This window comes from Rhinichthys klamathensis, unplaced genomic scaffold, assembly GCF_029890125.1.
Source record: "Rhinichthys klamathensis goyatoka isolate OS25496 unplaced genomic scaffold, OSU_Roscu_1.1 h1tg000220l_1, whole genome shotgun sequence".
Taxonomy (NCBI): Eukaryota; Metazoa; Chordata; class Actinopteri; order Cypriniformes; family Leuciscidae; genus Rhinichthys; species Rhinichthys klamathensis.
Genome location: NW_026606744.1, coordinates 1,450,295 through 1,474,558, shown reverse-complemented (window position 1 = coordinate 1,474,558; position 24,264 = coordinate 1,450,295). Strand labels below are relative to the sequence as shown.

The 24,264-nt window shown below is 37.0% G+C and overlaps 4 protein-coding genes across 6 annotated transcripts; 2 read left to right on the top strand and 2 right to left on the bottom strand.

The window, feature by feature from the left end:
* The first annotated feature begins 19 nt into the window (after window positions 1–19).
* Window positions 20–13,090, top strand: si:ch211-15d5.11 (nuclear receptor coactivator 7). 2 transcript variants are annotated; one of them, XM_056264342.1, is made up of 15 exons: window positions 20–253; window positions 1,173–1,397; window positions 1,492–1,655; window positions 2,536–2,603; window positions 4,116–4,268; window positions 4,477–4,608; window positions 4,716–4,900; window positions 5,998–6,314; window positions 6,417–6,564; window positions 6,744–6,909; window positions 11,915–12,025; window positions 12,169–12,321; window positions 12,475–12,570; window positions 12,714–12,787; window positions 12,911–13,090. In XM_056264342.1, exons 2-15 carry the CDS (start codon window positions 1,336–1,338, stop codon window positions 13,044–13,046), a joined length of 1,965 nt encoding a protein of 654 aa, XP_056120317.1. In that variant the 5' UTR covers window positions 20–253; window positions 1,173–1,335; the 3' UTR covers window positions 13,047–13,090. The 2 variants fall into 2 exon arrangements, with proteins under 2 accessions (XP_056120317.1, XP_056120318.1); XM_056264343.1 differs by lacking the exons at window positions 20–253; window positions 1,173–1,397; window positions 1,492–1,655; window positions 2,536–2,603 and adding an exon at window positions 2,766–2,872.
* Window positions 8,751–10,088, top strand: LOC130097483 (uncharacterized). The gene is made up of 2 exons (XM_056264344.1): window positions 8,751–9,087; window positions 9,574–10,088. The coding sequence occupies exons 1-2, from the start codon at window positions 8,779–8,781 to the stop codon at window positions 10,054–10,056; spliced, it is 792 nt and encodes a 263-aa protein (XP_056120319.1). The 5' UTR covers window positions 8,751–8,778; the 3' UTR covers window positions 10,057–10,088.
* Window positions 13,091–14,245: 1,155 nt separating the features above from the next.
* selenon (selenoprotein N) lies at window positions 14,246–21,674 on the bottom strand. 2 transcript variants are annotated; one of them, XR_008808307.1, is made up of 13 exons: window positions 21,389–21,674; window positions 20,269–20,386; window positions 19,955–20,085; window positions 19,350–19,562; window positions 19,005–19,129; window positions 18,705–18,842; window positions 18,088–18,169; window positions 17,684–17,872; window positions 17,151–17,256; window positions 15,543–15,655; window positions 15,335–15,436; window positions 14,956–15,256; window positions 14,246–14,564 (listed from the first exon to the last, which is right to left on the bottom strand). XR_008808307.1 is itself a non-coding variant. In XM_056264341.1 (12 exons), the coding sequence occupies exons 1-12, from the start codon at window positions 21,578–21,580 to the stop codon at window positions 15,089–15,091; spliced, it is 1,677 nt and encodes a 558-aa protein (XP_056120316.1). In that variant the 5' UTR covers window positions 21,581–21,674; the 3' UTR covers window positions 14,740–15,088. The 2 variants fall into 2 exon arrangements, 1 of the variants encoding a protein (XP_056120316.1); XM_056264341.1 differs by lacking the exon at window positions 14,246–14,564 and having other exon boundaries at window positions 14,740–15,256.
* A 1,028-nt stretch (window positions 21,675–22,702) lies between these two features.
* Window positions 22,703–24,262, bottom strand: znf593 (zinc finger protein 593). The gene is made up of 4 exons (XM_056264252.1): window positions 24,170–24,262; window positions 23,243–23,445; window positions 23,094–23,156; window positions 22,703–22,868 (listed from the first exon to the last, which is right to left on the bottom strand). Exons 2-4 carry the CDS (start codon window positions 23,440–23,442, stop codon window positions 22,742–22,744), a joined length of 390 nt encoding a protein of 129 aa, XP_056120227.1. The 5' UTR covers window positions 23,443–23,445; window positions 24,170–24,262; the 3' UTR covers window positions 22,703–22,741.
* Window positions 24,263–24,264: the final 2 nt, after the last annotated feature.

Here is a 24,264-nt window from a genome sequence, read left to right as displayed (position 1 = left end):
CCTGCTTGGCCATACTGCATTGAAGCAAATGTAGATTTAGAAATTCAAATATTTAGAAGAAGATATTTTCAGCTGGTACATTCTGCAACGACATCTCGATTGTAATTGGGAATTTGAGCGAAAGGGAATTGAGCGGTCCTAATTATCTAATGACTGGTGACAGATTCACTGCAGAGGCATCAAAACACATGACAGTGCATCATGCGGAGCGTCCCGATCAGCTGGTCGTTATATGGGACCATTAAAGACCAAGGTAAGATGAATGCACATTTTTGGTGATTTTCGATTATTGTAACTCAGTTTTAGTGCCAAGTTTAGAGAAACATATAAAACATGAGCACCATGAGTGGTCCATCAGTGGATACTGCTGAAGAATTTTAATCGGGAGAGATAATATCAAGGATTCCGAAAAGATATTGTTTATTAATACTATATATATATATATATATATATATATATATATATTATTGTGGATTCTAGACACAGAAGTGCGACATTGTGATGCATTTGGGGCCTGCAGCAGCAGCTCTATCAACAATCCACATCTTGTACTGTGTTTTGGGCCCGATTATTGCTTCGACATTAAATGTCTTGACTAAATGTTGTAGGTGTTGTTGTCGTTTTTTTTTTTATCTTAGATGAACCACATAATTACTGGACCTGGGTATTTGCTGTTATATTTGGCTCAAGTAGGCCATTTTGCATGAATCTTTGTCTTTTGTTAGAATGTATGCATTTCCTGAATATTAAATGGCTGTATGTGGACCGAAAGAGATCGATTTGTTTCAGTCAACTGCGCTTTATTGGCATGATTTTCTATCCTTACAAAATTGCTGAAGATTCAGCAGATTTAGTATTTAGTAGAAGATTCAGTATTGCTGATACAGAACATAGTAACTGAAGTATTAAAATAGTACAGAAAATAAAATATTTGTAAAAAGAGATACAATGAATGGTAAAACTAAATAAAAAAAAAGACAAAATATAACAAAATTATATAATATTTATCATTTATATTGAAATGTATTTATTTAATATTTATAATACGTGTGTGTGTGTGTGTATATATATATATATATATAAGAATACAATGAGAATGTCTTGTGCATATAAAAAATGGTTTGTACAAAGTAAACCACCCATTACAGACTCCTCTTCCTCTCATATTGCAGGTTTCCTGTAAAGTGCAGAGAATGCTGATGAGGATGGAGAGAAGGAAGAGGAAGAATTCCAGATGCCGACACAGCAGTGGGCAGTCGTTCCATCACTGATTCCTGTACTGGAAGGGTTAACTTTTTTTGACTGGTCAACTCTCAATTTCAGCAGTGAGACCTCATGGATCACAGAGCTCAGAGAGACAAGAGCAGGGCCAGCTACTTTGGAAATGTTAAGAATAGGTAAGGTTTTATTGGGACTAAAGGGATAGATGAAAAAGAAATCATTAATGTGTAGCTTAAGCTCATAAAGAGATCTGTGTCATCTTGTCTTTAGACTGGGATCAAAGCTGCCGGCTGGAATTTCGCAGCCTCCAGGCTTCATTACTGCTCAATGTTCCATTGGCGCTCAGAGTGTGCTGGGGAACAGTGTTGGGCAGGAGTGTGGCAAAGGGAATCACCAAATCCGAAACCCCAAACTAAGACAGTACTATCTAAAGGGTAAGTGAATGACCATCACCAACGATTGACAATTAGCTGCTGATTTGTTAGGCACCTAGCCACACACCTTTACAGAAATAGTGTTTAGTTATAAAGTTACTTTTTTTATTATGGCACATTAAGTTAGAAACATAAATGAAATTCAGTACTGCATAAAGGGTTTACACTACCGTTCAAAAGTTTGGGGTCGGTAAGATAAAAAAAAAAGAAGAATAAGAAATTAATACTTTTATTCTGCAAGGATGCATTAAAATGATCAAGATCGAAAACTTTAAAGTGACAGTAATAAAGACATTTATAATGTCACAAAATATTTGTTTCAAATAAACTTTCTATTCATCAAAGAATCCTGAAAATAATTTATCACATATTTCACAAACATATTAAGCAGAACAACAGTTTTCAACACTGACATTAATTTAGTTAATAAATCATAGTTTCTTGAGCAGCAAATCAGCATATTAGAATGATTTCTGAAGGATCATCTGAAAATTCATCATTGCCATCACAGGAATAAATTACATTTTAAAATATATTAAAATACAAAATAGTTATTTTAAATTGTAATAATATTTCACAATGTTACTGATAAATAAATGCAGCCTTAGTGATACTGCTATGTAAAGCCAATATTGGAGTTTGTACATATACATTGAAAATCCCAACTAACATTTTTTAAATGGTGATGATTTTTGTTAACATACTTCGATTCAACTGTGACTCACAAACACTGGTTTAAAATTACAGTTCCTGCTTACTAAACATACTCAGTGTGTTGGTAGTTTAAACAGCTGAAGAAACAAACTGAGAAACAAACACATCTGCTTTCACTCTAGTTACTTGTATGCATTTTGAACTGTTTTTGCATCTATCTTCATAGAGGCGGCATTTCCAGTCAAAGATCCAATAACGAAGATTTTGGAGTCATACAGAAACAATGAACCAGGAGTGAGTCAAGTTTTTAAGCTTATTCACACACTCCATCGCCTTCAAGTTCCTGTTGATATATGATAGAAGTCTCCATATATATAACTGCCAACATTGTCATACCTTGCTGTCGTATACTGATAACTTTGGAACAAAGGTTACTGAAACACCCCATGCTGTTTTGTCAAGCTTTAAAAGATCTTTAATGAAACTGTTTGATGGATAATTCAAGGAGAACATGGAAACTTTACAGCAAATATAATGGGAGAATGTCGACTGCGAAGGCTTTGGTAACTGATATTTTATTATTTAAAATGAATTAATGAACTATAAATAATAAACTAGGCTAATTTGATGACCCAGCCAAATGTTTCTGTTCAATATCAAACGGTCTTTTCTTCTCATTTTTTTAAAGTTGATGTCCATTTAGTTTCTTGTGTGCAGTAGGTTGTTTGAATTGTATTACACAGAGACACCCTTGAAAATACATGACGTCCGTCGTTATTCAAGCTTCACCAGATGAAATGTGTTACAAGAGCATAAACAATCCTCAGATTCTCAGTTTGACCTTTCTGCCATTTGGAAACAAACTGACATTAGTTTGCTATTAAGTGTGCTGGGTTTAAACAGTTTCAGAATAAAAGACTGGGCTGTTGGTTTAAAGATTAAACTATGCAAATCATTAGATACCACTACCAGTATAAGTAATACATGTTATCCACCATTATTTGCATGTCTGGATACAGTTGTCTGTAGCAAAGCCATAGGGAATGAATAATTTGGACGATCAGAACTGTGCGCAGTTCATTGATTTGTGGAACAAAAAGAAGTCCACCTTTCAGTTAATGGCATGAATAAAATCACAAATAGAGGTCAGAATAGTTTTTGCAGAGGTTTTCTTTTTATGGTGTCCCTATGTACTTTTAATTATGCATATTAAATCATATGTATACAATACGGTTCAAAAGTTAGATTTTTTTTATGTTTTTTTAAGTCTCTTATGCTTAGTAAAAACAGTAATATTGTGAAATATTATTGCAGTTTAAAAACACTGTTTTCTATTTGAATATATTTTAAAATGTAATGTATTTCTGTAATGTCAGTTTTCATGATTGGGCCTTCAGAAATCATTCTAATGTGCTCTCAGTTTATTAACTCACGGGCCCACTGGTAAACACTACAAACACTAGTCTTTACGGGTTTTAATCATGTTATTTGAAACAAAGTAGCAGTTAAACTCCTATTAATTTTTATTCTTAAGTATAAGATCTCTCGGGCCAACTGGGAGACAAACATGACAAAGGAAAATAATCTATGACAGGAAGTGACAATGTCATGTGATCCCATTTGCATGAATTATGCATCTTTGTGATTAGCTAATAGTTTCTGGGTGCTGTGACTAGATCCAGACAGCTGATGTCACAGGGCTATGAATAAGGAAATGAGGGGGTGTACAGCAGTGTGGAAAGAAGGAAGGGAAGTGAAACTGCTCTCAGCGTGACAATGTCTTTCCTTATGCACCACCTCAAACAGTTACCCAAGAACAAGGTCTCAACTTCTACGGCGACAGCTTCTGACCCACATTCAAGACAAAAGCACAGCCTTGATCCTGCGCTCGACATTGGTGTTGTGGGAACTGCAACTCTTGTGTCTCCTTCCACGGATGCGGAATATGACAAACTGACGGTGAGAGAGTAAAAAATAGTGCGTTTACAAACCTTGGTGCTTAATGCATTAGGGTTTAAATAGTGAACAGCCTGACAAATCTCAGTACAGCTCGTTTGTAGCATTAATTCCGAGTTTAAGCTCTTTGTGATGCCAGTCAAACTGTAATGTAGTGACTCACAATGGCTTCTCTTCTACTGTTTGCGTGATGTTTATTCATCTCTCGTAGGATGTGGAGGCAGTTCCTTTACCTGATGGAAATGTGTGTCTATTGGCTCTTCCATCTGAATGCTCTCAGGGGGAGGGACCAGCCGCAATGTCTTGCCTCAAACTGTTCTCCCGTTACATCACAGACAGAAAGGTGACAATGTTAGGTTTATGTTACACTGTTTTATATTCCCATTACATTTAATAAAATACAGCATATTCAACTTGAGTTCTGACTCACCATTTTGCTTGTCTCACTAGGGTGTGGTCTCTGGAATATTGCTGGTGACGTCCAATAAGATCTTCTTTGACCCTCAGAAGTCTCACCCACTTGTTCAGGAGAATGGCTGTGAAGAATATGTATTCTCCTGCTCTGTGGATGATCTTGCCTCAGTGTCCTTCTACACAGATATCTCTCACATTCACTTCAACAAGACCACATACAGGTACTTTCTGCTTCACTGCTTGAATATATATAAAACACACACACACAGATATATATATAAATACAGTATATATATATATATATGTTTGTGTGTGTTTATATATATATATATACAGTATATGTGATTTTTTTTATCATATAAATAAATTATATATAATATAAATATTAATTAATACAAAGCAAGAGATTAAACAGAGATTAACCGAATAAAACTGTAACCTTATGAAATTTGGTTAATGTACAAAAATTAATTAAATTTAACAATTTCATTCACCAGAATTTTAACTTTGACAGCCCTGAAAATACATTTTGTAATATATCATGTAATTATATAATGTAATGTGTAATAGATAATGTGTGTGTGTGTGTGTGTTTGTATATATATATATATATACACACATACACTACCGTTCAAAAGTTTGGGGTCGGTACGATTTTAAATACTTTTAAAAGAATTCTCTTCTGCTAACCATGGCTGCGCTTATTTGATTAAAAATACAACAAAAATCAGTTATAGTATTAAATATTATTTCAGTGTAAATCAGCTGTTTTCTGTGTGAATATATAGTAAAGTGTAATTTATTCCTGTGATCAAAGCTGAATTTTCAGCATCACCAGTGTCAGTGTCTTCAGTGTCAAATGATCCTTCACAAATCAGTATAATATGAGGATTTGATGCTCAAGAAACATTTATTATTATTATCAATGTTGAAACAGTTGTTGGTCTGTCAGTTGTACAGTTTTTTTTTTTTTTTTTTTGGATTCTTTGATGAATAGGAAGTTCAAAAGACTTTTGTAACATTATAAATGTCTTTACTGTCACTTTCGATCAAATTAATTATTCCTTGATAAATAAAAGTATTGATTTCTTTCCTCCAAAAAATAAAAATAAAATTCTCACTGACCCCAAACTTTTGAACGGTAGTGTACATACTGTATACACACACGCACAAATAAAAGTGACAAATTGTTGCAGACCCCTCAGCACCCCCCAAACAACTGAATTTTGGTTGTTAATTAAACAGTGCAAAGAACTAACTTTCTCATCATTCATTGCACACATACAGCACAGACACATTGATCTAATTTTTCTTCCAGATGTAACAGTTGTAAGTCATCAAAGAGCAAAACAAACAGCCACAAGAAAACCCGTCAGTCAGCATTAGAGGCCATTCCCGCTCCTGTGTCCTCCGTTTCACATGATCTGACAGCGACTCTGGATGCTAAAGAAGAGGATGAGGTAGTTGGAGAGACTAGGGACATGTCTGAAGCTGAGAGGCAGTCTGGGGGAATGCTAACATCTGCTGCTGCTACTTTCTGTTGTGGAGGACCAGACAGTGTTCAGAGAGGAAACAAAGAATATGAATTCCGAGACAAATCCGAACAGCGGTCATATTTGGAAAGACAGCTGTTAGGTAATCAAGACTTTTACTCAAGAACTTTGACATTTAACTTGTACTGACAACTCTTTTTTATTCATCAGCTAATCCACTTAGTTATCTCTCTTCACTCATCAGGTCCTAGCCCTTCTACATCTAGTAGTGGTATAAACAGATCTCTGATGTTTGTGAGAATTCGACAGAAACTGCAGCATGGGAAGAAAAGGGCTTTCTCTAAACCTAAAATTTCTTCCAGAGACACCTGGTTCACTATGCAGCAGGGAAGGTACCTGGACTTAAACACCTTACCTAGACTACACAGCCACCTTGAAATAAACAGCAAAACATGGCAGAATGTTTTAATTAATGTGCTGATAATGTTATAGTACTTGAACTTAACTATGAAGTTACTTCATCTAACTTTCTTGTTCTTTTTCCATTTCTGCCTTTGATTTTGTGCTGTAGTTCAGATGAGCTGTACGCTTACATGAGCCAGCATCGACCGGACCTGTGCATCCTGGAGGGAGGTGAGGAGGACGAAGCAGAGCATGATGAAGAGGATTTTGTGCTTCTTGATGATGAGGAAGAAGAGGGGTCTCCACGAGAAGGCCAGGCCGGAGAGGACTGGGAGGTCAGTAATTTTCTAAATGTATGGATTAAACAAATAAGTTGAGATAATACACGCCAAGAGAGCAGGAATAACAATCGAACTGAAACAAATAAAAATGCCTGATTTGGTTGGAATATGCAGGGGATGTTTCTCACTCACTTTAATGATACTAAAACTAAAACGCTTTGCATTTGTAAATACAGACATGGTAATTCACTGGTCGAATATGCTTAACAATATTCATGGACTTGTAGTGTTGCTTCTATGACAACCAGATTACTCACACCCTCAGTATCTCAATCATGGTCAAAGGTCCAGAACTTGAAGCCTAACCAGAACTTGTACTTTTCTATTCATTAAAGGATCCTAAAAAATATATCATGGTTTACACAAAAATATTAAGCAGCGCAACTGTTTTCAACAATGATAATAATAAGAAAAGTTTCTTGAGCAGCAAATCAGCATATTAGATCATTCGGTGTCTGACAAACACAATGCATTCTGGTTAGAAAGTTTGTCCGCTGCCGCGTCACAATCACGTGTGCCATCAAGGTACAGCGAGAGCAAGACGAGACCAGCCGCCTCGGTCAGGTGCTACAGCTGGCCCAAATCGGCTTCACGAGCTCTGATGACGACACAGCAGTTTCGTGTTTATTCTGACACATTCAGCTCAGGTGATGTTCAAAAATTTGTGTTTTTATAAAAGTAAAAACTCTTTTCATGTAACCTTAATGTTATAGTAAGTCATGTTTATCAAAATAAAACTGATAAAAAATATAGATCCACTTAATTGGTATTTAAATAGTATAGGCTTATGTTGAACGTTATGCTTTTACAGATGGCGCTGTATTAAGCAGTACATAAAGACTTGAATGAAAAGTGTTTTTGTTGCTTCATGAAAACATCTAAACATCTATGTATTTGACAAATATTGCATCTTATGCACTTCATATGTGATAAAGTACACAAACACCTCGCGAGTGTCAGGACAAGAAGCAGAAAGTGTCCAACTTCGGGTCTCCATTTTTAACTCTTCCCTGCCCACAACTGGCAGATGTCACCTATTGGTGGAAGCTTAGTATAGTTAGACTCAAAGTAAACACACCTAATGATTTATGAAGGATCATGTGACTCTGAAGACTGGAGTAAATCCAGCTTTGCCATCACAGGAATAAATTAAAAAAAAATATAAATAAATCTTAACAACCCCAAACGTTTGAACAGTAGATTAAGTCTTTAAGTGTTAACTAATGTAAATATTTTTTAGCTTTATCTGTTATGTTTTAGATCTTGTGGTTACTGCATAACCTTGAGTCTTAAATCATATTTTCACAAATATGTTAGTATGTTAGGGAATTCATATATGAATAAAGATGTTGAACATTCATTCAGGTTTTCAAACATCTACATCTGTAAAACTACTGTTTGGAAGTGTTTGTCTCTTCAGCTCAGTTATTGGCAGTAGCCTAGAGTTTATTTGGTGCTCTATATTTTTCTGTAGAGTAGAGCATGGTAAACTTATCAAATAAAATTGGTTTTAATTGGATTTTTTATGGATAGTACTGGTTAAAATTATGAGCGAGTGGGCATTCGTAACTTACCTGTTGTGAAATATGTATGTGCGTCTTGCATAATAAGAAATGAATGATATGGTCTCTTCATCCAAGTACTTTAATCTATATAAGATTAAAGTACTTGGATGAAGAGACCAGTCATATCAATCTTTGTAAGAAAAAGCGCCACCAGCCGTGACCGTCCAAACACTCGCGCGCGGCAGTGACGTCATCGCACGCAGTATCGCGCGCATTGGCTACGCAAGGTTTCGCGCGTTCATCTTTTTATAGTCCAGTCCTAAATGACGTTCATAGGTCTCAAATTTTCGCAACTAATATGAGAATGAATAATTTCGAGAAAATAGTGGCGGACCAAGTCCGCCGACATAGGTACCTCTATGATCCGATTATGCGCGATAATACTGACGTTCAAATTATTAAAAATGCATGGAACGATATCGCCGCTGCCACCGGAAAAGACGAGGCAGATTGCCGTAAAGCGTGGAAGAATTTAAGAGACAAGTTTGTGAGGATCAAGAAGAGGGTCTACACAGGAAGCATTGATCCAAGTCCATACACGATCATGACAGAGCTGGGATGGTTATGCCAATTTGTTAAACATCGGGGGAAAGGCCCACATCCAAATGTGAAGGTAAGAAACACAAATTATGTTTTGTTTTATCGCTATATGCACAAATGCATTTTAGGCATTTCTTTTGGGGATGAGTACGCGTTCAGCCCTAGACTTAGAGACAACACTTGTGAACCTCATTCATAAAACCTGTGTAAATCCGTTTAATTCTAACGTTAAACATACTTTCTTTAACGTTATTGACGGATGTTACTGTGTTCTCAGACTAGTGTTGCATAGTTCAGTAGGATGGGATGCCCTACAATTTGTATATATCAAGAGTCTGTTTCAGTAAAATAGTAATATGGTACTGATTAATATGGAATTAAATATTTGTACTTCTGTTTCATTGTGGCTTTAATACTAAAGTTGCTTAAAATTTAGCTAGAAAGGAATGAAAAATAGTGGTAGATTGTATACATGTTTGTAAAATATACCTATTGTTTAGTACGTTTACAACATTTTTTAGACCTGAATGTAATTATTGTTTCTTCTTATAAGGAAATATATAAAGTGGTCTCCATTGAGGAACAATTGAAGACAAACAGCTTCCCAACCTCTCCGGCATCAGAAACATCAGAGACTGCGACTTCTGCCAAACCTCCACCCCTGTCCCTCATGCAATCATCGCCACTTCCCCCCACTCCATCTACTCTTCCACCCTGTCCATCCCCCAAACGCAGCTCCTCGCCCTGTTCAATTTCAGCTTACCCTACCCCAAGCATCTCATCCTGTTCCAATGCCTCACCATCTTCTACTGACTTAATGCCGAAGAGAATGTCTACCACTGAGGAAGCCTTACTGAAGATACTGGAGCAGCTGGACTGGGAGAGGGAGAGGTCCATGCTGCAGGACACTGAAGATTTCAGATTCGCTGCCGTCATTGCTGACATGTTGGCAAAAATTGACCCTCAGCGGAAGCCTGAGGTTAAATTCAAGATCCATCAAGTATTGTATGAAGCTGTGCAAAAAACCCAAACATAGACAGCATCATGTTTTCACTGAGACTACGGTATATATATATATATATATATATATATATATATATTTAATTTTATTTCACAGATGTAAATGTTTATGTATATTAATAAAAACTTAAATATTCAACTTCAGTTTGATTTTATCAATACAAAAGTTCTTGTAAAGCCAATTCTGTGTAAATATAGTACTAAAATGTGAAGACAAAATTAATCCACAGGTCAAAAAATATTGTAGATTTTCATGCAGTAGAGTTCTATTGCACACGGCACACCGTGAACGAGCAAATTGGTTTAAACCTCTTCTATACCTGTCCAGTGCTGCATATTATTAAACTAGAAACTACAGTAGTTAACATGCATTCATTATTTATAGGTGGTAGTTTAAAGTGAAACACACTTTTTATAAAAAAAAATTTTTTAAAGAAGTCTCTTATTTTCACCAATTGCATAATTATTCCTGTGATGGCTGATTTTTAACCAGCCATTACTCCCGTCTTCTTTATCACACGATCCTTCAGAAATGATCCTATGCTGATTTGCTGCTCAAGAAAACATTTATTATTATCACTGTTGAAAACAGTTGTGCTTAAAAAAAAAAAAAAGAATCAGGATTCTTTGATTAATAAAAAGTTCAAAAGCATTTATCTGAAATTGAGTTCTGTTAAGTTCTGTTATGAAACTCTAGAGGTTGATGGGTCCTTCTTTTACATTTTTAACTACATGGCACAAGCTGATTGGTTCCTGTCGCATCTGCAGCCAATGAGCTTGCTGCTCAACATTTAAAGGTGCAGTAAACAATTTCTGAGAATCATTGTTGAATATTTCATATTTGAAATCAACCCAAACAAACACACTTGCCTTCATTGCTCCGCCCCCAAAATGCATTAACATGCAATGCAAGCGTGGATGTCTCTTTATCATAGCTGAAGCGAAGCAAAATAAAGCTTCGTGAAAAATAAAGTGAAGATGAAGATTGACAAGGAAGAGCAAAAAATGAACATGCAGTACACGAGTATATAGATGCAAGAGTTTGTTGTTAGTCACCAGCAGCACACACTCAAAACCGTTACGTATGGAGCAGAAACAAAGCAACCTCTGCCTCTGTTTTCAGACCTTCCCACTTAGGTCTCTCCAGCACTGGAAAGCTTTTCTAATATTAACGCGGGTCCTAAAGCTCTTGCTGGATCATAACCCTTCTTTTTCCATTGATATTCCTCTGAACTTTTCTGTTTTGTAATGTCTTTCAGCAGTCTTTCTTCAAATCTCCCTCTTGCTCACTTTCTCTCCTACTCTGTCATGAGTGGACACACCCCCTACAGCTGATTGGCTAGAAGTTTGTTGTGTTGCTTGGTCTGATTCATTTTCGGCAGTTTTTCAGAAATTATTTACTGCACCTTTAAATAGCTGGTTAGCGTTCACTATAGCATTTTGCAGCATGCTTCCAGAGTTCCTCTGAAACCCTCCACCTTCCCCAGCTCCACCTGTATACATCTGCTACAGGTAATTTTATATATGCTATTTGTGCAGCAGCAGTATGTCTTACATGCTCACAGCAGCGTATCAGTGTATGTATGGCAGTAGCAAGTTCCTGTACTTGTTCTGCAGAAGCAGCAATAATCTACAAAACCACCAATAATCAACAGCAGCATAGCAGATCTATTCCACCAAGACCGACTACATTAACATTGTCATATTACCACCATGCTAAAAATCTTCATTTTTATGATAGAAATTTCATTATTTTCATTTTTTATCAATTTAATGCATACTTGCTGAATAAAACTATTAAAATCCTCCTTACCCCAAACATTTGAACGGTAGTGTATGGGTTGGTGAGTCATACACATATTGTTCCTGTACAGATGGTGTCAGTGGAGGAGAGTGGGCTGAAAGCTTCTGTCTCTACTGAACCAGAAGGTTTGAGTAACATACTGAAGCAGAGTGTCATACTGGATGCCCAACAAGTTAGAGAGGTCAGTACTCACACACTTCAGATTCAGTATACATCAATTCTTATGCATAGTCATGCAGTTTTGGAAAATTAAGACCTGATCTCATTCTGGTGGCCCAGTGTGTGTAATGTGTAGTAAAATATGTAGCATGCATCTTCTCTCAGATCTCGAGAGAGCTGCCTCCACGTACCATTGGACGCACGTGGCAGCTGTCCTACAGCACGGACAAACACGGGGCAAGTCTCAAGACTCTATACAGAAAACTCAGCACTACCGACTCACCTGTGCTGATAATCATCAAGGACCACAACCAGCAGGTCATTATTTCACAGCTGGTGAAGTGGACAGCTGAGGGTCAAGGGTCACTCTTCAATTGCAATATTCATTCCACTTGTAATTTTGGCCTAAGTTGGACATTTTGGTTTCGTAAATGTGTATTGTTATTTGAGTGGTTTTAATTTCCCCCTCAGATTTTTGGGAGCTTCCTCTCACATCCTCTGCATCCTAGTGATGCATTTTATGGCACTGGAGAGACCTTCCTGTTCCTGTCTCACCCACGCTTTAAGGTACATATAAAGACAAATTTGAGAGAAATTGAGAGAAACACAAATCATTGAGAGAAACAACTGTAAAGTTTTATGAGATCAAATGAAATTCTTAATGGGAATTTCTTTTAAACACATCTGAGATTATATTTATTACATTTAAGGGTTTCCGATGGACTGGAGAAAACTCTTTTTTCATCAAAGGGGATTTGGACTCTTTTGCCATTGGAGGAGGAAGGTACATATTAATATTCTGCAAGATGCCTTTATAATGCAGAGCTGCATATTTCTTGTCTTTTATTTTAGACTTGCAAATGTGATTTGTATAAGTAAACTTCATGTTTGTCTCTTTTCATTTCAGTGGTCACTTTGGTCTGTGGGTGGATGAGAGGTTGTTATTGGGCAGAAGCAGCCCCTGTTTCACCTTTAATAACTGCAGCCTGTCTGAGACAAACGACTTCACAATTTTGGATTTGGAAGCCTGGACATTTGGCTGACACATGCTCCAAATAATCACGATTTAGTGGGAAATATGGCCATTCAAAATTTAACTATTTGATCACAGTTTACTGACACCTGTAAATGAAGGGAAAGAGACCCTGCAAACTGAATATTCTTTCTGAAGTCAAGGGAAGAGTTTTGCACCAATGGATGAAAGCTCACCTATCATCTTTACCACCATGATGGGAAAAAAAAGCCTGTTTCGTCTTGTGAATAAGATGCATTTGGGTTCATTTCATTATTTAAATGAGTGGATTTCATCGTACAAGAAATGTTGTCTTAAGTTGAATTCTGGGACAGAATGGAATACTATATGCCCAAATAACATCTGAATGGTATGTGTTTATACTAGTGAGGTCAATCTGGATCCCACATTATTACCGGTACTGCAGCGCTAGTTACAGTGCGCATGTTACTTTGATGAGGAAACCTTTTTTATCCGTGTTAATTTATAACAACTTAAATAAGCTACAACCTGACTAAATGGTACTGATTAAAGCCTCACCTGCTGTTGGTAAGTAAAGCATCTGCAACACACAGTAGCTTAGGCATTAGTTTAAATTTCCACTGCTACACTTTACACATAGAAAAAGTTCCTCATCACTCAAGCCAAAACAAAACCAAGACTGAAATGATTTTGGGTTAAAAACCACACACAAACCTCAAGAGCTGCATGTTTCATGTCTTGAGACTTTTGGTGTCACAATACTTTCTTAGACATTCACAAAGTCTTAAGCACTCCTGTGGATGGATTCCTAGCCTGTAGAAAAACTTTCTTTCTGTAAATAACGCTAACAATGGTAATAACATCAGTTCACAAAGATATCTGTACAAACAATGGCTCTAAAAAAAAGTCAAAACATAAATTATAGTCATACAAGACCAATGCAATATTTATACATTTGAAAATGCAGTCACTCAATACTGAAAGTGTTCATTAACTTGCCTAATAAACATCAAATTAACAATAACACTGTTTTATTTATAAAAAAACACACATTGTATCTATTTGACAATGGTAGATAATTAGTAGTGCAAAGTTAATTCAATTGCACCATTTAGAAAAGGCAGTGAATACTATGCCAAATTACATAAATATATTCTAGTCTTCCTTCCTGCTTCTGCTCTTCAGTTTAAATGTGGTAGAAAGAATCAGACGTGAGTGCATGTGAGCTCTTTGCAATATATTTAATAAAAAATAAAAAAATTGTGATGTTCCTAACTAGCCATTATGCATCTCCACCTTTAGACAAAAGTGGATTTCAGCAGATATATTAGAGCCCATGGCAGCTTTCCTGCAGCTGTGTGGTTTAGCAGAGATCCAAAGCTGTGCTTTGTGTGTATTTTAGCACAGTGCCAGTATTCTGTTGAGACAGAAAAGCAGGCGTTGCTTCCAGACTTAAACAACAACATCAGGCCTGGCCTCACCCTGATTGGGCTTTCAGACAAGACCATCACAAACTGCCTAATCGTGGAAGCCACAGCCAGGATCATTCTGTCTCCTACAGAACCATCTGGAATAACAAAAAATGATGCTGCAAAACACAAGTGGCTTTGTATGCAATGAAACAAAAGTATAAAAGTGGTTTTATCAGATCAGTAATACTACATAATGCTGTTTTAGTTCATTAATCTGAGCAATAGATCAGACTAAAGACATTTGTCACTCAAGAAGTGTTAAATTTGCACATAAAACAGCAAATTTCTATATAAAAATATATTACTTAATTGAGATTATTGTGTATAGCTAACACCCCGGTTTCATTGGGGTGACAAACCACACTCTTGTGACCGTAGTGACGTTATATTGTGCATTTTTACGTGTCACACTAAGGACCATGTACAAGAAGATGTGGTCAACAGCTGCCTTCTGAATGAAGATATTGCGTCAGATCCTCCGCATACCTTTCCTCAAAGCAGACATGGGGGAGTAGAGCTGATATCAGCTCTTCCTTTCTTTTCCCTCATACGCTCCCTTCAGTTCTCTCTGAGGTGCACTGATTTTTCCGGAGACAGAAATCTGATCTTTAAATTAGTTTTATGATTGCAGGTAAGGTCTGGCCTTTTCAAGTCCTTCCTGCAGGAAGCGGATGTATGTGGAGGTTGAGGGATCTTCAAAACCTGCTGAGAAACTGAGAGCTGGCCCCTCTTCCTCAGGTTTCATGGATGTCTGGTCCAGGAAATTATTAGCATTGATGTGATGGACCTGGAGAAGTTACAGTGACATTCATCTAAGCAACTTGAATAAGGTTGGCACAGAATAAGAAATCTAAAGCAGACTTACCACAGTGCCGTTGGGCAGCGCCACCATCATCTCCACTGGAAAAGTATACATTTCCAAATGCAAACGAGCCTTTTCACTCAAATCCAGATTCTTTTTATCACCCTAAATGGAAGGAAAAGCACTTAATTAGCACTGATATGTATCTACAATTGTAAGTTTTAATTTTGGCTTTACAACATACACCAGCTAAAAAAACCAAAGTCTTCACCTGCAGATCCTCCAGGTCTTTGACTAGAGACCAGCTGCTGATGAAGCTCTGGTTGAGTAAGGCCAGAACGGGCGAACTCTCGAGGACTGTCTCCCGAAGAGTCCGCCCTGAACCTACCGGAGATAAGGAGAAACAGAAGTGTACAGAACGCAAATCAGAGAAACAAGTTCAAGTTCAAGACCTTTATTTGTCCCCGAGGGGCGATTAGTTTTGCTGCAGTAGCCAAATAAATTAACATGCAGTACATGACAACATCAAACATCAATTCAAATACAGGATCAGACAGATAAAAAATAAAAATAACACCACAACATTTAACATTTGCCCAATGTATGTCTAAACATCTAATATAGTTGAAAGAACTTGAGTACTCTAGCTTTAAAACACACTCTGACCAATGATTAACACTACCAGAAGATCTATGTCATGCTGACTGCTCTATACTGATCTGTCCATACTGATCTATGTTATTCACAGAAATGAAAATTCTGGGCCACTAGGCTAAAAACTGAAAATGCTTTATTTTAAATTAGCTTTTTTTTTGTATGATTGTATTAATATTAGACTAAAAAAAAAAATTACAAGCCAATAAAATAAAATAACCACACTTTTATTGCAAGTAACTGGACAGAAAATATATTCATATTAAATATCAATATATTATTCTTTATTCAGTTCTATGCAACAGAATCAGATTTAACATATTCATTTTTTTAACAGTTATCCGGATAAAGTATAGTCCTACAAAGCTAATAGGGACTTTAAGCAACAGCCTCTGGTGGAACGGCAACGGCATTCTGTCGTTCTATTGCGCATGCGCGACATTAACTGCTACTTCGCAGAGTTCTACTGTAACCGTCTACTACGGGAGAACAGCTGATTTGCCGTAGTCGTTACTACGTGACAGATTAATAAAGTTAATGTTATGTGGCATTGTAATCGTTTCTGTATATCATTAAATGCCCAAATCAACCCTTCTCTTACTTTTTAAAATCACTTTCTTTTTTGTATTTTGTCTGATGATTAAAATATCCCCTATGCCGTCCTCTTTACTGTTGCTTAGTGATTTTTGCGCTCTTTAGCTACGGCAGTTAACCGTTTACTTCCGGCTGCCGTTGCCGTTCTATCAGCAGCTGTTGCTTAAACTCCCTATTATTATCAGAGCATATAAGCAAAGCGTAGCGGAACAGTGAACGAGAGGGTAGCGTCATTTTACCAGCGTTGCCTAGCACGGCTATACCACACCATGTTACGGCACAGTAGGGCTATTCCAAACAGAAACAAGTCTACTACTACATAGAACTTATGTCGGCGCATTATTTGAGTGGACTTTTCCGATGAGCATGAGCGGAGCACACATGCATAGAGCGGAAAATTGAGCAGAGCATCAAATCACGCAGTGATAACAGCTAGAGCGAGAGGAAAACTGAGCGCTAACGGCACTGAGGGGCCGGTTTTCTTTTTCAGCCAAAAAACAAAAATGCCATTTTCAGCCGATAATCTTCGGCTGCCGAAATTTCGGTGCATCCCTAATGCTGTCCCTTATGGCCAAATTTAGCTCTTCCAGCAGTATGAATGCTTTGTTATAGTCGACCATGGGTGTCTTACCTCAGCATGACTGGTCATCCAGGGATCCCCAGAGCAGAATGGAGTGAATCAGCTTTTTCTCAGCATCAGCTCTGCTAAAGGCCTCACTGAATGGTAAATATGGCACCTTCCAAAGAGAAGACCCATTGAGTCGTTTGACATTGAGTGAAAATTATGGGCTCCAAAAAAACATGCATGGATCAAACGTTCACAATTAGAAACTTTTTAGAAAATAGACGCACTCAAAATAAAGGTTCTTAATTGGCATCTATGGAACCTTTTCATTGCATTAAAGGTTCTTTAGATTATTAAAATTTCACTATTAGAAACAAAAATGGTTATTTATTACGAAATGTTCACTGAATGGTTCTTTGGGGAACCCTTCTTCCATGGCATTGGTGTGAAAACCCCCTTTTGAAATCTTTATTGGTAGTGTGAATTCATTTCATGCTGACTTCAAAGAACATTCATTGCAACAGCATTGCTGCAGACTCTTAAGAACTGATTTCAGGTGTTCAAGTATGAATTTGTAGGAATTGTAGCAAGGGACTCACCTTTTTAAATGGGTACATTGTGACCTCCAAGCATCTTGATGCTTCATCTCTGCTCAGCTCTGCACTCCAGACAATCTCCTCGAACACAAACTGAATGGGCTCACCTCCCTCCCCTCGGCTGTCAATCATGTTCCCTAGCTCATCATAGATCACTGAGGGAGTGGAGGGTCCTGCTGCCCTGAGCTCCATCTGTAAACATATACGGCCCGTTTACTTTATTCTTTTACTGTCATCTTGGCATGATTAGCTAAAACATGATACATAATTTAAGCTTTGATTCATCAGCAACAAGAAAGACTGATTAAAGAGCATGTAGTAAAATGTCAGTGGAAGCAGTTTCAGTATTTTGTATAACCATCAATGAAAACCCTCTGAATGTGTTGTGCATAATTATCAGCTCTAACCTGAGGTAGGTATCCAATATCCACCTCCATGTTACTGCTCTCGCTAGAGCCATACAACCACTCCATGTCCACATTCAGAGTTCTGCCATATAAAACACACACTCAACTGGGGCTGCACAATAACGGGTTAAGCAGATAATCAAAAGTATTTGATCACAATTACAAAATCATGATTTGAGTTTTTTTTATATATACATTTCATTAGAATAACTGCACTTACATGTGCGCACAAATCAAGAGAACATGGTTTTATTTGACCTCATCTAGTTTTCTGGTTCATTATGTTTATTATATGAATTAACACACACACACATCTACATTATTAAAAACTAAAACTGAGAAATTCCTAATTTAATTCAAAATTATGTTAATGTTTTTCTATTAACATGAAAGCTTGTGGGGGCTTGTTACCAATGCAAAATAATGGAAAAGTCAAATGAAAACAACTTTTTCAGGAAAAAAACCCAGCAGGCAAAATGCACAGGCGATTATGCTTAATTTATCGAGAGAAACTGAAATTGTGATCATGATTAAAACAAGATTAATTACGCAGCCCTACACTCAACACCTGGAAAGTGCTTATTCTTGCAGTTAGGAATAGTGGAGGGAAGACTGACTTGTCATTTGGGACGTAAAGATGAAAGTCTCGGATGTGAGAAGCATCTTTGGAGAGGATGATGTTACCAGCAAACTGCCCAGGAGTGAACCAGAATGGAAAGTTGGGAACATCATTTAGCTGGAACTCTGCATGGATTCTGTAATTATTAACAATACCATCAGAATCCGTTGGAGGCTCACAGTTAAAATAAAGTTAAAATTATTTCAAACAGTTACATGCACACTAGATTACTACTGGATTTTAAGAAAATCCCATTTATTTTAGGTTTCTAGCATGGCAGTTTTTTTTTAAAACTCACCTGAAAACAATGTCATAATAAAAGTCACTAGCAGCCCGTATACAAGCCACAGCTCCCTGTGGAGCAAAGCGGGATTTCACAAAGGGCCGCGGGTGGAACATGCTCAGCAGAGAGTGGATCAGCACCTGCAAAAAAATGACAATCACGTCACCCATCTACAACTAAAGAGATCGAATCAATCTCCTTTTTGATCAAAATACTCTTCACAATCTTAGATAACCTATTATTCAACTATTTGCTTTGAATAAATACAAGTGATATTAAATTAAAATTGTTTAATGGGTGTGAACAATGAGAATTGAAACTCACTGAACTCATTTCAAAATTTTAAAGGTATATTTGTACCTCTTTGCCTCGCGGAGTGGGAGGATGATAACGGTTATTGGGAAGGTAGCCAGTGAAAATGTTCAATTCGCTGGGAACAATCCACCAAGTGTCACCCAGGGCAGATTTACCACTGGGTGGCAAGAAGACCTTGAACCGACTGGCATAAAACGTGGATGAAGGAACAGCTGGACGTTTCCAAGACCGCAGCCCACTAAGAGAGCTGTGTGAAACCTGTTGAGAAGGACACTGCACTGAATTTACCTTATACACCCATTTTTAGTATGTACCTTGTAATGGATGATGTATAAAAGTTTTATAACTTTTAAAATTAAATTTTATTAATAATAAAATAAATACATTTTAATTAGATTCAGATTCATTTTTTTTTTAAATAGGGACAATGCACAAGTTAACATTAACCTTGTTTAAAAAACAAAGAGAGATGCATTGTGCCAGGTTGTAGCACAAGTGCTATTTTCCGCCCGTATAAATTATTATTACTTTGAATTGTTCTTATTACTGGTCATTTTAATTTTAATATATATATTTTGAAATTATCACCCTGTCTGCTTTATATATTTAGTGACAAATGTATAAATAATGAAGTCTAATGTTTAAATTACCCCTAGAAAGCCATCTTTGCTCTTAGTCATGCTTTCCAGTAGTAATGGCTGCATTTTAGCATGCATGGTCAGCGCCTCTCCATTTGGGTCATGTGGTATCTCCTCTTCAAACTCTGGAGGAGGTTCCACACCTTCAGGCAACAGAGATGGACATCAGGCATTACAACAATGAAAAATACATTGCTTTAAAACTCTCAGTTTTCTACAGTGATGGATACTGACCTTGAAGCACGTTAATTCTGCTTTAATAAGACTATATCTGCCTATGGAAGGATGTTAATGATCTGCAAGAGTACAGACAGGGTAAATAATACCTGTGAGTTTTTCTGCAATAGGTTTGAATTCCTCTGGACTGAGATAAAGGTCATGATCAGTATCCAGGGATGAGAAAAAGAAGAGTCCATCTGCTCCTAACGCCTTCAATCCTTCTTCCTACAATGGATGTAATCCAAACAGAGAAGAAACCTCAGCAATTTTACAGGCTGCTCCCATTAAATGAAAGAACTAGTAATTGTACAACAGGCTAATTTTACGATTAGTTCTTTTGAACGGTTTGTTTCAAAGAACTGGGGGGAAAAATCAGAAATTATTTTACCACATGTTGTAATTATGTCTTCTAGTTTATTGTAATTTCGTCCTAGTTCTCTGCGTTTTTTTGCAAGTTTTAATAAAATGTAATTTTCATGCTTATTATTTTACTATAATAAAATGAATATAATAAGCATGGTTTCATGCTTATTATTTTACACGACTTGACTTTTCCAGAACTACTCGGACCGATCCAGTCAGATTCGTGGGTGATTGATTTTAGACCATTTGAACAGGTAGTACTGTAAACAGGTTCAACTGATTCATTGAAAAGATTCGACTCAAAAGAACGAACCATTCGTTTGGAAAGCACAGCTAAAAAATACTTGCCCCGAGGGCAACAAAACAATGATGGCTGCGTCGATTTATTTTTAACTGAATAACTGACATACTTTTTATGTTGTGTCTGGGTTGTCAGTCTCAGAAGGAGGGCAACCAGGAGAATGTCTAATGTAGGAAGTGACACAGAATTAGTGATGTATGAAAAGGAGGGGGGTTGGTTGGTGTTCTCAATCTTTCCCAGCAGTGGCAATTACCCAACCCTTGTAAAACAGCGGACAACTGGGGCACCAGATGTAAGTTTACTGTTCGGAAATAACAAAAGAGGACGTGGCAAAGAGAGCGCAAGTCTGTACTGCAAAATTCTTCACACTTTAAACGAATATTAAAAGAGGAGTGTTTAGAGATAAATAAACGTACTGCATTTTAGCCAACTACAAAGACAACATGTGGCTTGAACAGCTACAATAAGACAATCACGCAATATCTCTCGAATGGCTCTGGGAAGCATCCCTCCTTCAGGGTTCAAACTGCAATGAAATCCTGAACAAACTGGTATTAACTTACATGTCGTTTGATGAGCTGGATGTCCTGATAATATTTAATGCAAAAGCCGATGAAAGGAACAGCAGCGATTATGAATAAGCTGAAGAGCTGCTTGAAACGTGAGCGGGCGCGTCTGCTGGATGGAGTGGCGCGATCTTCATCATGATCAGCCGTTGGGTGTCCAGCAGTAGTTTTATCCACGTCTGCGGCCATACTCTAATAAATGTCTCTATCTGCTGTGCAAATTACTACAGGGGCATAAAAACAGCCCAGGGTGAAAACAAGACTCTTAAGTGAAATCACACTGTAGCGGAGCAGGAAGAAATCACTCCTGCTTCTCCGAGATTTCTCCTGCTAATGGATCATGTCTGACGCTCTTAAAGGGCCAGTGCGCACATTTATGCCTAACACTTTGGGTGTGTGATCAAATCTAGTGATCTGCCTATTTAGACAACATTCGGAACGTGGCTATGATGGGGAAAATGCTGTCTAGATAGGCAGCAGAGTGGGTTTTAAAACACAGTATATAATGTGTGACCATAATTATACGGTTCGGGGCCAGAGAATGTACCGTCTCTGTCTTTTTGTCCTTCGTGTTGCTAATGGTAAAATATTCGCGTAATGTCCATGAATGATAAGGGCATTTCAACCACAGGGATACTAGACGTGAACACAGTTAATATTAAGTGAAAACAGAGGAATTGGGTCAATCATATTATTAACATTTAAGAAACAATGAATAAATGACTTATACAGAAGGATCTGTATATTTACAACTGTAGCAAATTCCAACCATAAAACCATAATGCAGGGTCCCACTCTTTTATAAATACATTTCCATGTTTCTTCCATGACAGATTAGGTTTTTAACAAATAATTCAGTTTGATGGAATGGTTTAGATTATACATTTAAATGCCATGGTTCAAGAAGGGCACATGACAAACTATAATATACTATAGGTGAAAAACTATATTGGCGCAATGTAAGAACTACATTTGAGAGGAGACATTAATGGATTTATAATTTTATTTCAGCTCTCTTAAAGCACATTTAATTAGTATATATACACACTCACACAGCGTAAACACTGTGAGGCTTACAGTCCCAGAAGGTTGCTCGTTGTAAGCAGATTTTAACAACTTAATTTCACAAGTCTATGAAAGTAGTCAGCTGTTCCAGAACTTCTCCAAAATCAAACAGGGTCTAAATTTACTGAAAATGAATATACATCAAATATTATATCAACTTATTTTAACTTGTTTCTTTCTTAACTTGTAATATACCTGACACTGGAAATATATATATATATATATATATATATATATATATATGGTTTTACTCAGAAAAGTCCATAGATAGGTAGAAGTCATTTTTCAGTCCATATTCTCCTCGACTTGCTGTGTGTGAACCTCTGTGGTTTTGTGTGGGATGTAAGAGCCCATTCCTGCTGCCCGCTCTGCCTCAGCTTGTGTATATGGCTCTTCCCTCAGCTTTTTCAATCTTAGAAAAAAAAAAATAATAATAATAATATATATATATTAGGAAGGAAGTCTAAACAACTAGGGATGTGTTATGGAGCTTTTAGAATGAGCATCATTCTAGTTCTAAACGGGCAAACCCAAGCATAATTTTATTCGAGTTATGTAGGTAAATTTATTTTATATATGATCCAAAGATTCAACATTAAGCATGAGAAGAGGGAGATGTTATCAAGGCTTTGCTCACCGTTTTTTGTGAACTTTGGTCTTGAAATGCTCTTTCATGGTTTTCAAATCAACAAAATATCTCCTGCAAAAAAAACACATTTAAGATAAAAAACGTAATTTTATGGTGTGTGCGTGCTTTGTTTTCAGTGGTGGCGAGGTGTGACTTACGCGCAGTGCAGACAGTAATGCTGGGCACTGCCTGTAACATCATAATCTACATCTTGCTTTAATAACTTAGCAGCATTTCCAGGGATCATGTCTGCATGAATCTGGTCAAGGTCCTTTGTCCTGCGCTTGGTCTTCCATGTCTTGGCAATATGCTTCTTCTTGCCACTTTTGTGGTTTCCTACCTGTTTGGACTTACCCATGATCTGAAAACAAGAGGAGAAAACAGTTTTTAAATTTCTGAAGTGAGTTTAGGGAGTTTTGAACTTCTCCAAAAGACAGTATCATTGAACTAAAAGATGTCATTACAACTTAAATCTGCCATCTGAACCTCAAGTTGTTCCAAACTTGTATGAGTTTCTTTCTTCTGCTGAACACATAAGAAGATATTTTGAAGAATATGGATAGCCAAACACAAACCCCATTGACTTCCATAGTATAGAAAAAATACTATGGAAGTCTATGGGGTCCATCAACTGTTTGGTTACCGACCAATTTCTTCAAAATATATTTTTGTGTTCAGCAGAAGAAAGATACTCATACAAGTTTGGAACAACTTGAGGGCAAGTAAATTATGGCAGAATTTTCCTTTTTGGGTGAACTATGCTTTTAATCTGTCAACAGAAAAGTTGAGCTATCAAATGTCAGAGCAACACAATAAAAAAACAAACAAACAAACAGTTACAATTTAAGCTCCAGTCTGAAAATTAGCAAAATGGGGTCTTTCCTGAAAGAGAAAACCAGTTCGTATGACAGTGGTATATCACTCGCAAAGAACAGCCAATCAAATACATTCAACAAAAACATCCACTCAAAACATCTTTACATGCTTTCTATCTCGCAATAAGCGCACTTTCATCAAGTTGTCATTATGAATTATGGATGTGTAAAGCAGAAGTGATGAAGATATATAAATATTACTTTACTCACGTTGACACGCAGCTGCCTCACCGCACACACGTTGGACAACCGCTCGAATAACTTCCGGGTCGGCAGGCGGGCTCGTGTTATGTACGCGTTCACCT

Excerpts from the sequence above, each read along its gene's own strand:
- LOC130097483 (XM_056264344.1), top strand. The coding sequence starts at position 8,779 with ATGAGAATGAATAATTTCGAGAAAATAGTGGCGGACCAAGTCCGCCGA. Across the intron at positions 9,088-9,573 it reads GGAAAGGCCCACATCCAAAT|GAAATATATAAAGTGGTCTC; the intron begins GTGAAGGTAAGA and ends TCTTCTTATAAG.
- znf593 (XM_056264252.1), bottom strand. The coding sequence starts at position 23,442 with ATGGGTAAGTCCAAACAGGTAGGAAACCACAAAAGTGGCAAGAAGAAG. Across the intron at positions 23,157-23,242 it reads CATTACTGTCTGCACTGCGC|GAGATATTTTGTTGATTTGA; the intron begins GTAAGTCACACC and ends TTTTTTTTGCAG. Across the intron at positions 22,869-23,093 it reads ACCAAAGTTCACAAAAAACG|ATTGAAAAAGCTGAGGGAAG; the intron begins GTGAGCAAAGCC and ends TTTTTTTCTAAG.
- si:ch211-15d5.11 (XM_056264342.1), top strand. The coding sequence starts at position 1,336 with ATGGATCACAGAGCTCAGAGAGACAAGAGCAGGGCCAGCTACTTTGGA. Across the intron at positions 1,398-1,491 it reads TTTGGAAATGTTAAGAATAG|ACTGGGATCAAAGCTGCCGG; the intron begins GTAAGGTTTTAT and ends TCTTGTCTTTAG. Across the intron at positions 6,315-6,416 it reads TTTGGAAAGACAGCTGTTAG|GTCCTAGCCCTTCTACATCT; the intron begins GTAATCAAGACT and ends TTCACTCATCAG.